At 34.5% G+C, this 12,943-nt stretch overlaps 1 protein-coding gene across 25 annotated transcripts in view; it reads right to left on the minus strand.

Moving 5' to 3' along the window:
* Positions 1-301: 301 nt before the first annotated feature.
* Positions 302-12,943, minus strand: part of ATP2B2 (ATPase plasma membrane Ca2+ transporting 2) — a 441,356-nt gene continuing 428,714 nt past the window's right edge. For 18 of the 25 annotated variants that reach the window (XM_029996153.2, XM_029996154.2, XM_029996152.2 and 15 more), the window contains one exon: positions 302-3,869. In XM_029996153.2, the coding sequence (XP_029852013.1) occupies positions 3,558-3,869 (312 nt within the window). In that variant the 3' untranslated portion in view covers positions 302-3,557. Of the gene's footprint in view, positions 3,870-8,232; positions 8,362-12,943 lie in introns of all 25 variants that reach the window. The other 7 variants (XM_029996167.2, XM_029996172.2, XM_029996173.2 and 4 more) reach the window with 3 other exon arrangements.

Below are 12,943 nucleotides of genomic sequence, written 5' to 3' on the forward strand. Positions count from 1 at the left end.
TCAGCCGACTTCACTGCAGCATTCACATCAGCCATTCCCACCACCGTGCACCACCACAGCATGGACCGAGTCATTTTTTTAGGCATTACACTGACCCATAGTCAGACACGAATTAAAAGCACTCTGAGCTGACTCGTCACCTGGGTGTAATGAAAGTGTAACCACTAACTGGTATAAGCAGGCTTCTTACTGCCAATCCAGAAGATTTACATACACCTTTACATTAAATATCCCAGTGGGAATCCAAAGCTAGATCTAATGACTTCAGGTGAAAATAAAGAAAGCTGTTACGTTCAGACCATTATTGTTCATGCTGCTTTGTGAATTTATTTCTTTAAATTTTCCACTTGTGCTCCTGCCAAGAGAGATCTATTAGACAGAAAGCAGCAAGAGTAAAACTTTATCATTTTGTTTCAAACTATAAAATAATTTACATCACATATTTTACTTACTTTTGTCTTTTTTTTTTTTTTTTTTTGAAACCACAAACATTCCAGCATCACACTGTAGGAATAAGAATAACAATAGAAAGCATAACCTTTTGCATAGTATTAAATGAACAGACAGAGTAAGTTCTTTATTTACAATTATTGTCTAGATAAAAAAATTCATAAAAACAGATGAATGAACATATATTAATAACCCCTAGTGGGATGGATTGCCAATGTACCACTGTATTGTTGTCCACAAATCTCATGCTGCTAAGTACAGTACGTAGAGAGCGAGCATTTATATATTGCAGGGAATTTTAACAAACTGATCATTTTGGGTTTTGATCCATTGTTCCCATCACAGAGAGGTCAAGCAATAAAAGAAAGGAATTGTGATGCACGACTTGTAGTTGAAAGGTCATAGCTATTCTGCTTTAAAAAAAAAAAAGTCTATCATTTATCATATACATAAAGCACAGTCTCTGCTCACAAAAGCCCAAGTTTTCTATGCATCTCAGTTTATATATGTTTTACTATATACACACAGAATGCAGTGTTCATTTTCTTAACAGTTTTCAAGTCTGCAAATGGTACCTTAGGGAGGGGTACTCCTACAGGAAAATTTTAAAAAAATGAAACCAAGAAAAAATATGAAGAGTGTTTGAAAATAAAAAGGCAAACAGTCAGTGTTAAGATGCTGAAAATAAATTGTTCCAGTATTAACAGCTTCTGTAGATGTTCAAGTCCAAAGCTAGAGGCTTCCCTGTAAATAGATAACACTTTTTTTTCTTCTGAATATGATATCCCAAATAGGCCATAGAAACCCAATACATGTTATACAAAGGTTGATCACCGTATTTACAAAGCGAAGAACAATCCTGACTGAGTTTCAATCACTTCGTTGCTAGGACTTAGCTAAAATAATTATGTTTTCATGCTAGCTTTTTACTGTTAAGAAATGGGTCACACTATCTGTTGAAAAGAGAGTTGTATATGCCTTCAAAGACCTGTTCTGTTGTTCAGTGAAAAGTTTGGATCAGATAGCAAACTAAGAGTTTGAGCCAAAAACATTCAAGCTTCTACACAAAAGTCCGGAAGCTGGCAATTCAAGCTGATTAGAGCTTTACCTGGCTGAATAGTCTTGATGCACCCTGAAAACATTTTAGTCAGTTCAGTCTGCAGTTTGGCCATGAGTCTAATCTTGTTTTGGAGAGTTCTGGCTTGGTTTAGTTCTTGTGACTGCAGAGATGCACCACTTTATGAGCCAACTTTAAGACAACCAGTAATACCCTAACAGATCAATTTATCAAGCTAGTTTGAGAGTGTTTTTCAACACATCTGGCATAATCAATTGTGTAATTCAAAATGTCTTTTGCACTGTACAATTATGGAAAAGATCATATGCTGAAAAGTCTCCAAGCAAACTTTATATTAAATACAAAAATTATTTATGAAAAATCTGTGATCCACAAAGTGCTTAGCATTCAAGTGGTTGACATAGCAATTATATAAGCTCATAAATTTTAAGTTATCAGGGCTGTTACCATCTTGAAAAATATTTTTCACCTTCCATACTGCAGGTTTTCAGAATAGCTTTCTTTGTAGAAAGCTCTAGGTAAAATAACGTATTACTGTGTTACAGTATACCTTATGACTACAGGAAGACAAGCTTGGTTAAAAAAAAAAAAAAACAAACCAAAAAATCACACAAAGCACATTTCAATATACAATTAATAAAGTTTCATTCAGACCTAATAGTGCAGAAACTATATTTTTCTTTTAAAAAAAATCAAAGCAACAACCTACAGTGATTTTAATCCAAAATGCCAACAGCCCGTACTTTGCAAGTAATAAGGAAATAAATGCTTAAATTACTAACTGAAAAGGATTAACACAATATATCACAATATTTTAACATTAGTTTTATCTCCATATAGACAAACCAAATATAACTTATTTTAAATTATATTTATAACTCAACTCAGTTTCATACAGTATCTCTTTAAAAATATTTTTGGAAGCCATTGCCATATGTTTAAAGACTGAAATAGCCTCCATTATTGTATGTTGCACCAAAACAAATTCAAGCAGATTATCAGAGGGAGAACAAAAAAAGAGAGAACCTGATCATTTTGATTTTTATTTGCAACAAAGGAAGCCTGGTTTACCTCCCTGTATATAGGATCACAATGCTACATCCAATGTGTTATATTTTGGCTTCTTTTGTTATTTACTAGCAGTATCTACATTATTTAACAAAAAAAAAAAAAAAAAAATCAGGCAGAAATCAGAACACGGTTGTAATAAAATATCCAGGGTGCAGTATTACAGACGTTTTCAATGAGCTGAGCTGAGCTGAGCCATTTTTATACTACTTCGGCAGGAAGTGCTTTCTTAACCCTACAAATAGTTAAGGATATTATCTACAGGTTTGTAAACAAATTACATTCTTTTTTAGGACATAAATAAGTTAAAATAGTCAGAGCAATTTGAGCAGAAACAAGGCAACATGCCAACAAAGAAACTTTATATATATATAACTATATATATATAGATAGATATATACATATATATAATTAATTATGTATATACTTATATGTATATATCTCTATATATAGTGTCATAAATGTTTAAGTTCCTCTGTCCAACTGGTGCAAATCTACTGTGCAAGTTAAGCTTCGCAACTTCAAAAAAGTTATTTAAATTAATCTATACAATTGAGTCCATGCCACACAAGCATTTCAAAAAACTCACAGACCAGTGAATTGGATAAATAGCCTCAGAAAGAAGTCCTCTGCAGTTCCTGCTTAAGGAGGAAAAAAAAAAAAAGGAAATAAAAAGAAACAAAAAGAGAGAAAGAAGGGCCAGAAGTGTACAGTACATTCATGCAGGAGGATTTTTTTTGTTGTTTTTCTGAAAGGGAACAAGGGGGGGTATGTAAATCAGCCATTCATTCTTTCCCCAAAACCATTGTGATCAACAATTCATTCACTTGTCTCAGAGTGAATAAGAGTTCAAACAGCTTTTCAGCCAGCAATGTTTTTAATATATATATTTATATATTTCGGTTGCTGTGGGTTTTTTTATTTTATTTTATTTTAACTTTTTTTGCAGTGACCTTTTCAGCTAAAGTGATGTCTCCAGGCTATGTATTGGGCTTCCTGGACTAGAAGAGGTAGCTGATTTACTTGTATCAGTTGTAAGATTTATTCCACTGTCGATAGCACTGTTGTTCTTGTTCAGCGAAGACGGTGGACTCGAGTTTTTCTTGAGAGCAGGGTCTTCTTCTAGGTCTGTGTCATCAATGAGTGGGATGTGGGGCTGGGAATCTTCTATCCTAAATTCAGGATGAGTCATAAAGTTGTGAATAGAGGTTCTAGATTCTGGTTTTTCTAAACCTTCATAGAGAGAGCTACGGAATGCCTTCACGACGCGGATCTGGGGGGAGAAAAGGAAAGAAGTGTCAGAGGTAGCACCTTCAAAAGGCAACACGGTGTTAGAGAATACTTTGTGAAAAATGTAGCATATGGTTAGGGCAGTGCAGGCAGCTGAAGTCCATAGTCTCTGGATGTTATATGCATAAACGAGTGGCTCAGTTATGTGCATTTTGAATATCTGTATCAACTGCAATATTAAAATAAATCAAGTTTAAAGCCATCAAAGAACTGATGGGAAGTACTGGTTAAAGAAAGCGAACGTCCACTCGTGTGGTACATCCCTAGTAAAAGACAAGCCATGTTAATTGTAATGCAAATGTAAAACCATGCATGTTGATAGTTTTGCAGTGAGTAAGTAGGAAGGCTTTTTTAATTAAAAAAGTCTCTTTTGTATTGTTAAAAAACCATTACACATAACACATCACACTTCACAAACAGAAAAGCACAAAACACAGACACGGTTGGATGGGTACATATGAGACACACACAGGAGCCAAGTGTAAAAACTATAAGTAATATCAATGTTTTAAAGCAAAATCTAAATGAATGCAGCCAAGAGCACAAAAAGCCAAGCAGACAAAGTACTAAGCATAATCATGCTACCACAGGGGAAAAAAAAATAAAAATTCACAGTTACCACATGAACAGAGATAACTTGCACACAACAACTACACTTGGAAGCCTGGATAATGTGAACATAGTATTGTTGAACCAACTTTTATTTTTCCTTCATGCATATGTGAGGTAAACACTCGAGTATAGACCCACTGTTCTAGCCATTTAACTTTTTAATATATATAAAACATGTAATAAAATAATGTATTGATTGTTGGGTTGAATTGAATTACATTGTTAAACAGCAAGCTTTTTCATTTTCTGTGTCTCAGTTGTAAAACTGTAAAGTTAAATGCTGAAAGCGACACAATTTATGCCATATATGCAGTCTTTAAACTAGGTCAGCTGACTTATGCCAGGGTCAATCTAATGCCATTAACCACCTGACAATAAGAACACAGGTGAAAATAAACTACAAGACTTAGCCCATCAGACTGTCAGGGACAGTGCAAATTGCTTTCCCAATAGGAAATGAGAGGAACAGAATGAGGAGCATAGCAGAGTGGGGACACTAAGTCCTCTGTGGGTGGGCAAAGGGAGGGATGCTGTCTATGTCCCAGGGACCTACCAGTTCTGAAAAGAAGTGAAGGTTTGTGCTGGTTTACTGCTGAAAAAAACATAACTTTTTGGAAGGGGGTAGGGGGGCAGAGAGGAAAAAACAGAATGGCAAAATGTGATCTGTTGGCAAATGTTTTATGACTAAGTATGAGTTCTATCCTTCTACTTCCATGTAGTCCATGAGCGAATTTTTAGCATTTCTTAGAGAGGAGACCAAAACACAGGCAGAGGCAGAAAAGGTGCAAGCAGGCATTGTGAAAGCTTCTTCACACACATTTGAAATGGTTTGGTGGTTGGCATGTGTATCTTTTTACATGTAAATAGGCTGCACATTATTGGTTGGCCTAATATACCGCTAATTTGTAAAGCTCTAATTCCTCTTTCAAGTGGCAAACTGAATTTTAGTAATGGCATGGGGTCACAGTGTTACAGCTATGGGATCTAGCTGATCCTGTGGTTGGAGTTGTCCAAGTTGTACAGAATTTCAGCACATTCGAGAAAGAGGCTGACTTGTATTTTGATCTCTTTGACCTTTGTTCTTGTTTATGTTCTCTAAATTTGGATATTCATCATCTTTCAAAAATCCTAATAGCAGAAGTTAAGTCACGCCATCTTCAGATACATGGCCTTTGGTCAGTCCAAATACTCTCCCTTCTCTTATACATACATTTGGTAACAGCAGGGCACAGTACAAAAAGTAGTTCATGTGACTGCTTATGCTCAAAATAGAGGATTGGAGTGGTACAGAACAGCTTGTCCAGATCTTGGGATACTAGAAGATTTTAGGAGGTTGGCAGAGGTGCAAGGCAAGAGGAAGATAAGAATAAATTTTACATGCTAAAATCATATAGTGTACCTAACACCTCTTTGACAGAGCACCTGGAATTATAAACCAGGGTTTTAGGAAAGCTGAATCTCTTTGAGTTGTGCTGTGCTATGTGATGGTTCTGTATAGTAACAGATCGGGATAAGAGATTCATTCGCATTACTTAAGATAGGATTAGAACTCATGGAGAAGAGGTGACACACTAATTCCCTCATTAACTATGCCTTTCTGTCTTGTATTGTAAAGTGCAAAGTATTCAGTCTAAACAATGAAAAAAATCGTATGTTTTGTCAAGGCAATCTTAAAAACATGTTACTATATTGTCCTATTTTAAATCAGGAAACTTTTTGTAACATGCTTACTTTATAGTATGGGCTGATATGGTGACATTTTCTGCAAAGCTACCTATTATTTCTGCTATCTAAATAAAAATAACAGTCATCTCATTCAGTTGCAGCTGTTCGGTATATCTTATCAATAAACAAAAGAATTTCATTTTCCTGAATGCAGCCACTTATTGCATAGATTTAGGTTCTATTTGCCAGCTGGATTCTTTTTAATAAAGTAAATTTTTAATTAAATAAAAAGGTTTGCAATTTGCTATTATGCTTGAACAGATCCAGCAGAATCCAACGAAAATAAAGCTTCTCTTCAAGTTGCACAAACTGTGTTTAAGCCTCTATGGGTTAGCAAGGGAGGAACCGACTTCAATTTATGAGACTCCAATTTCCGTACTAGGGAAAGCATCTATATTGTATTTAATACCAAAATTTGGCATCTAATTTGCATTTAATACCAAGCTTTTAGTCTAGCTAGCAGACTAACATCTTACACAGCTGAGGGAAAGATATAGATTTAGGTTGTATTTGAAAGCCAGTTACGAAAAACCTGCCTGCCATGACCTGAATTTGGTACTCTGCAGTGACTGCTTGAACTAATGATCCATTGTAAGAAAACACTACACTAACATCTTTTGCTTAAATGTGTTTACACAACAATCTGAAGATATAATTGCAGAATTTACAATCAGCCAGCAGTTATATCACTTTGTGCGAAGATCTGTGGCAAAGTTTTGGCATGGACTGTTCAAGTCTTGCAGGAACATTTAGATGTTACTAGAATAGCTTCTACTCGTTCATAGTGATTTTTACTGGAACTATTAGCTTAGAACTAGTTTGGATCTGCCGATACCTAAAGTAGTTAATCTTCTGACTTCAATGGTAATTTAAGGGCCAAACTTGGGCAAATCCCTAAAGCTGAGAATAGATAAAGTTAGATTTCTAATAAGTTTTCTTTGCTAAGTAGCTGTAGAAAAATATCTTCTTAAAATTTCTCTACAGTTTCAGAGATGTAGATATGTTTTACATTAATTTTTCACTTAAGGAGAGACTCCCTCCCCAACTTTAAATTTTACATATTTAGCTTGGCATCTAGAAGAAAACTTTTTTTTTTTTTTTAGTGTCACACCTCATTCAGTGACAGAATTTCTGCATTACAATTCAAAATCTTGCTCATAGTCTATCCCCCAATGTATCAAATTATTGCTGACAGGAACAAAACTTGCTTCTTTCGTTATGTTGGTGGAAACAAGGGTAGAGGGTTTGTTGGCTACAAAGGTGGCGTTTTAATTTCTATATAATAATACTACCATATTTAAGCTAAGAACTGAAAAAATACTATTTACTCAGAGTTACATGGCCCAACAGCAACAAATTCTTTTAATACATGCTTAAGTTCAAGATTTGAAGTAATATCTGGTGTAAAAATATTTAGGGGCTCTGCTGAAACAAAGCCCACATTACTTTTTTGAAGATAAAATAAAGCAGATGAACTTCATATAATGTTGTTATGGTTGTACAGCATGTAAAAGCAGGGACATACCCATGATGGATAGAACCTAGAAAGTGTTGCTTTATTATGAACTATGTAAAGTTCATGTAATGATACTTCTTTATGACACTGACAATGCCAAGGGAAGACAAACAGTTTGATACAGCTCCCTTTTCTCACAGTAATGGAGACAACAGAAAAAAATGAACTGCTTTTAACAAAAGACTGTGGGGACAACACTTCAGGACATTTTTGACATTGCTATAAGTTTCCACTTCTTTCTTCTCTGTAGCTGTAATAGAAAAAACTCTTCAGTTTCATCCCACCTTGAAGTTAGGTTTATTATACTGCATAAGGCAAGAAAAATAAAAGAAATAGAATTTTAGATACTACAAATTTTTCCCATCAGAAGAAAAAGATGAAGTTCAGAATCTCACTCCTAAGTAAAACAATCTAGGCAAAATACACAAGGCCTGTTAAGCATCAAGAGATGTATTATGGTTGGTAGTGTGTGGGCTTATACTCGAATGTTTACCTGGCTTCATATAAGCCAAGTATCTTGAGTTTGGTTCACATTCATTTCAGGCTCAAGGTTAAAGACTCACAACCTCTTTTTATTTCACTCTCTCCTGCTGAACCCTTTTGTCCAATGTTCTCTAGCCCTCTGGGAAAACAAACACATTTAATATTCAGACAGTAGAGAGTAGGGCACTGCAAAAGCAAATAAATTCAATACTGAAAGATCAGTAAGGTGATTAGTATAAAATTGTAAACAAGAGGTCAATTTTGCAAAGAGATGCCAACTCTTACGTGTAACTGATACTATTCTATATCAAGACTATAGCTATACAAAGGTAAATGAGTTGGGTCAAGTACTATTGTATATGTAAAGCTTTGAAATAGAAGGCATATCTTCAGTATATTTGGGTTTGTTTATTTTTGAATCCTCCCAGTTTTAGGTGAGTAAAATCAGATTGGGTATCCACAGGAAAAGATATTGCATGTATTGGAGTCACCTGTAAATACTGCGGCTGGTATGTTCTGGATTGTATGATGCAGGAGTTGGGCAAATTCAAAGATAAAATGAAAAAAACCAATAAATTTTAGAAAAACTATAATTTCTAGATTTCTGCTTTAATGAGTGAAACAGATGCATAACATTATCTGTGCTACTCTCTTTCTACATAAATATGCAGTAAATCCAGTAAGTGCTGCTGAAGAAGTCAAACCACACGCAGCAAGAGGAAAATAGAATACCTACATGTTCCATGAAATCCTTAGGCCTGATTCTCATTTCATAAAAGGTTCGCATGGCTATTATTCCACTGAATTTTAGAGTATGAGATCAGAACCATATGTAGGGCTTCCACTTTCCATAGCATATCTCCTTCTTTATAGGATTGTTGCAAAATTATGGAGTCTGACATTTTTGTATCAGATTTGGCAAAGTTTAAATATATTATACAACCGTTTGAAAGAGCATATTTCTGCATTAGGAGTCTAAACCTTCTTGCCATGCCATATCTCCAGTTGAGGACTTGGTTTTATATTTAGACTATATACCTAGTTAGTTTCCCTACAGGGAAGATATAGAAGTTGATTTTGATCTTGCATATCCCAGCAGGATTGTGATATCTTGGTTATAACCAGTGGGAACTTCTAAGCTTGCATATGGTATCTCTGTCTCTAGTTTAATGATGTTCCCAAATGGTGCAACTTTCATAAACATAATTTTAAATGGATGTGGACTTTAAGTTTTGCTCATTCCATTTCCTCATGTGATAGTTATATACCATGCTGCCACAGAAAGCAACCGACATTTTCACTAAGGATGGTATGCCCACTTGACTTGGTCTGTGATCTGAACATAGATCAACATTGGGCAGTAATCTTTGCCTTAACATTTATTAAAATAGAAGATTTTTATATCTTTTTTCCTTAAGAAATTTGTTCCCATTTTTCTTCATGAGAAAATTTGATCCAAACTTAAGATTTAATCTTAAGTTTTAGTTTTAAAGTGTGTCCAGCTGAATGATGATTACATTTATAGGAAACTAAGTATATAAGAAATATGGAAAAGCAAAAGCTGCTATAACAGTAAATAATTTTTCTTGATACAAAAGAATCTGATTTTCATACACAACATTACAAATACCCAAATTAAGCTCTCTCTTTAAAATTACCTATTAGTAAATGGACTGTAATATGCACTAGAATTAAACTTGCTGAATGCCTTATGTTATTTTGACACGATTTGCAGATGTTTATGCCCTTGTGCCACCCCAAGGCAAATGTTACATGTGTAAAGCTTCTACCTATAAATGACAGTTTCTTGGCAAGTCTGATAAATTTCAACTAATTTTTAATTAAAGGGAGAATGAAAAAAGTTGTATTTCCATGTAAATTAGCCCCACTTTTGAAGATTGTAGCCCCGTCCAAAAAGTGAACCAGAACAAAAATACAGCCTTAAGGGTGCTATGCTCTTCTTTTGCTTGAAAACACTTTTTAAAAAACAACCAACCAACCAAACAAACAAAAAAAGAACCCAAACAAAAACCTTCAGAGATCTGTATGTTAGACAAATACTTCCGAGAATATTCTGTCATTGTTTGGTAAGATTTTAATTGGCTGCTATAAAATTTGGATTCACCACTGTATATTTTTTCCTGTGTCATCCTTACAAGTGGCTTGTTTGAGGCCACTGTTGCTAGAGTTAATACAACAAAAAGTTCTAAGTGATTCCAGAAAATATTCATTTCTAAAAATCTCAGACAAAAATGACAGACCTCAACAGAACAAAGAAAAAGGAACTTGCAAATACAGAAACTACAGCAGATTCATGATCTACAAAGTTGCCTTCTGGTGGGGTTTGGTTTTGTTTGTTTGTTGTTACCCCAGTGTTTCCTACACCTAACGATATTTTAAATTATAACCTTTTATGAAAGAAAGGAGGGGGTTTTGTAAGGGACCTACAGTTTCTGGCTGCTTCCACTTAGGAATAGTATTAACTATATATGAGAATGAGAGGAAGGAGGAAGAGCAAGTACAAAGGAATATTAAATGTGTGTCTTGGAAAATTGAAATCATGTTCTTTTGAAGGCATTACCTACTGATAATATAAACAACATCTGAGAACCAGATATAAACAGATTAGGATAAAGAATAACTTGTTTACTTTGTGTACAGTTAGATCTACTCATCCTCTATGCAATTAAGCAATGTAGTAGCAAAGGCTTTAAGCATATACTTAATTTTAAGCATAAGCTAACATTTTGTGTTACTAATTCTGAGCTTCAAAAGTAAAAAAGATGCTCCATTGCCCCACTGGATCTTATTTTGTTTTCCCAAAATAAAACGTAGAAACAAATGCATTTAAATATATATCCACCAAAGCTGGTATGGGATAGCCCGGTATCTAAAACCACTTTTAACCCTGTAGTGTAACAGCTTTCCAATGATAGAAGATTGTGTGTGCATATGTGTGTCCATGCACGACATGACAAAACCTGAGAACTTGGCCAAGACCGTACTGCATACAGAGCCTTATTTTTCCCATGTTTTCATTTGCTGTAGCTTAAACGTGTGCATATTAAATACATGTTCATATTTAGGTTGCATTTAAATAGATTTTTCTACTTTTATCAGAGTATATAAAATGACAGGTTTCAATTTGCAGAAATTTTCACTATGTTTATTTAAAGCTGCAACATTTTTCAAAAGATAAGAGACTCAAAATATGGACCTCATTGTTACCAATTAATGCTGACATCCAGAAATTTGTTATTTGTTACTGGCAAAAACACCATGACAGCTAAAAAGTATCAGTATAACTAGGAAAACTTTAGTACTGTAGCAAATACTCCTTTGTATAAATTGCTTTTAATTGAGGTATTCCACAATCCTGTGAAAGATTTGAATGTGCTGTATTTATGAATAGCTGAAAATTTCAAGTAATAACTTGCTAATCTGTTTCACAAACTACTGCAGATGTGGCTGCATTTGGCAGGCAGATTTCTTTTTAAGCATTCACTAACCTTTGAATCAAACATTAATCTGCCCCAAAATACTAGAACAAAACCCCACTTTTTAAAAATTCCAAAATGTTATTACAAATCTGCAGAATAAATCTCACAGATTGGTGAGGTGTAACAATGAACTATGTATTAAAAAGCTATACAATTAGTAAAGAACTGCATAAATACTCTGTTAAATTACTTACATGTTCTTATTGATCAAGAGCATCATGTGATTCTTGTATTTTTCATTAAGTATTGATATCAGAACCTCTGCATTTTGGGCACCCAAAATACACCTGAAATATCCTGATTGTTGCAACATGTTGAGCACCATTTCTCTGAAAATAAACCTGCCTGACAGTGTCTCATATTGGGCCTTTTCAAGTATTAGACCCTTTTGTCTTTGCTATACCCTTAAGGTTTTCCCTTGATACTCCCCATAATATATCTACATATGCAATATTTTAAGGATTCCTGAAGAGAGAGAAAGGCTTCAAAATCAGAGGTACAATTATCCCATTATTCCCTTCCACCCCATACGAAGAAGATAGTGATTTATGTTTTAATTCATTCTGGGAGCTAGGAAAAAAGAAGTCAGTCCTGTCCCACCATATACATTTTAAGCAAGGAGCTCAAAAGTAGACCTAGGTGTGCATTTTGCAACTGAAATTTTCTCAGAAAATCCCAATTCACTAAAACATACCTAATTTCTAAGGAATTTGGATTAGGAAAGGTTTCCCTGGCTCTGGAAGATGAACAACCAATACCCAATTTAAAAATAAAAACCAAATGTTTTTTCTTTGCTTTTTCACTGGCATTCATTAGGTTTGTGTCGTTGTATTAATAAATCAAAACTTTCTCTAAGGGTTATAATTTGAAGGACACACTAGTTTGATACTCAACAGACATTATATTGCAGTCATAAAATACTAACAGCCCAGAATAACCACTTCAAAAGGCCCAATCTCTAACTGTCCTCTGCAATGGAGATACCTATCTCTGCGTAGCTTAACAAATCAATCATATATTTTTTATTTTACTGAGTAAATGTAGCTATAACTGATGAGCTCTGTAGACCTGTTTTATTTTTCCAAATAGAAATAGACATCAAAGACTGTAGCAGATGATGCTTTCTTCTATTAATTAACTTCGGCCCATAACCTAGTAAGGCCTTTGTCAAGATGCAAGACTGTTCAATTCTTAGTTGCTTTGCTGCAATGGAGAAGATAG

This window comes from Aquila chrysaetos, chromosome 20, assembly GCF_900496995.4.
Source record: "Aquila chrysaetos chrysaetos chromosome 20, bAquChr1.4, whole genome shotgun sequence".
In the NCBI taxonomy this organism is placed as follows: Eukaryota; Metazoa; Chordata; class Aves; order Accipitriformes; family Accipitridae; genus Aquila; species Aquila chrysaetos.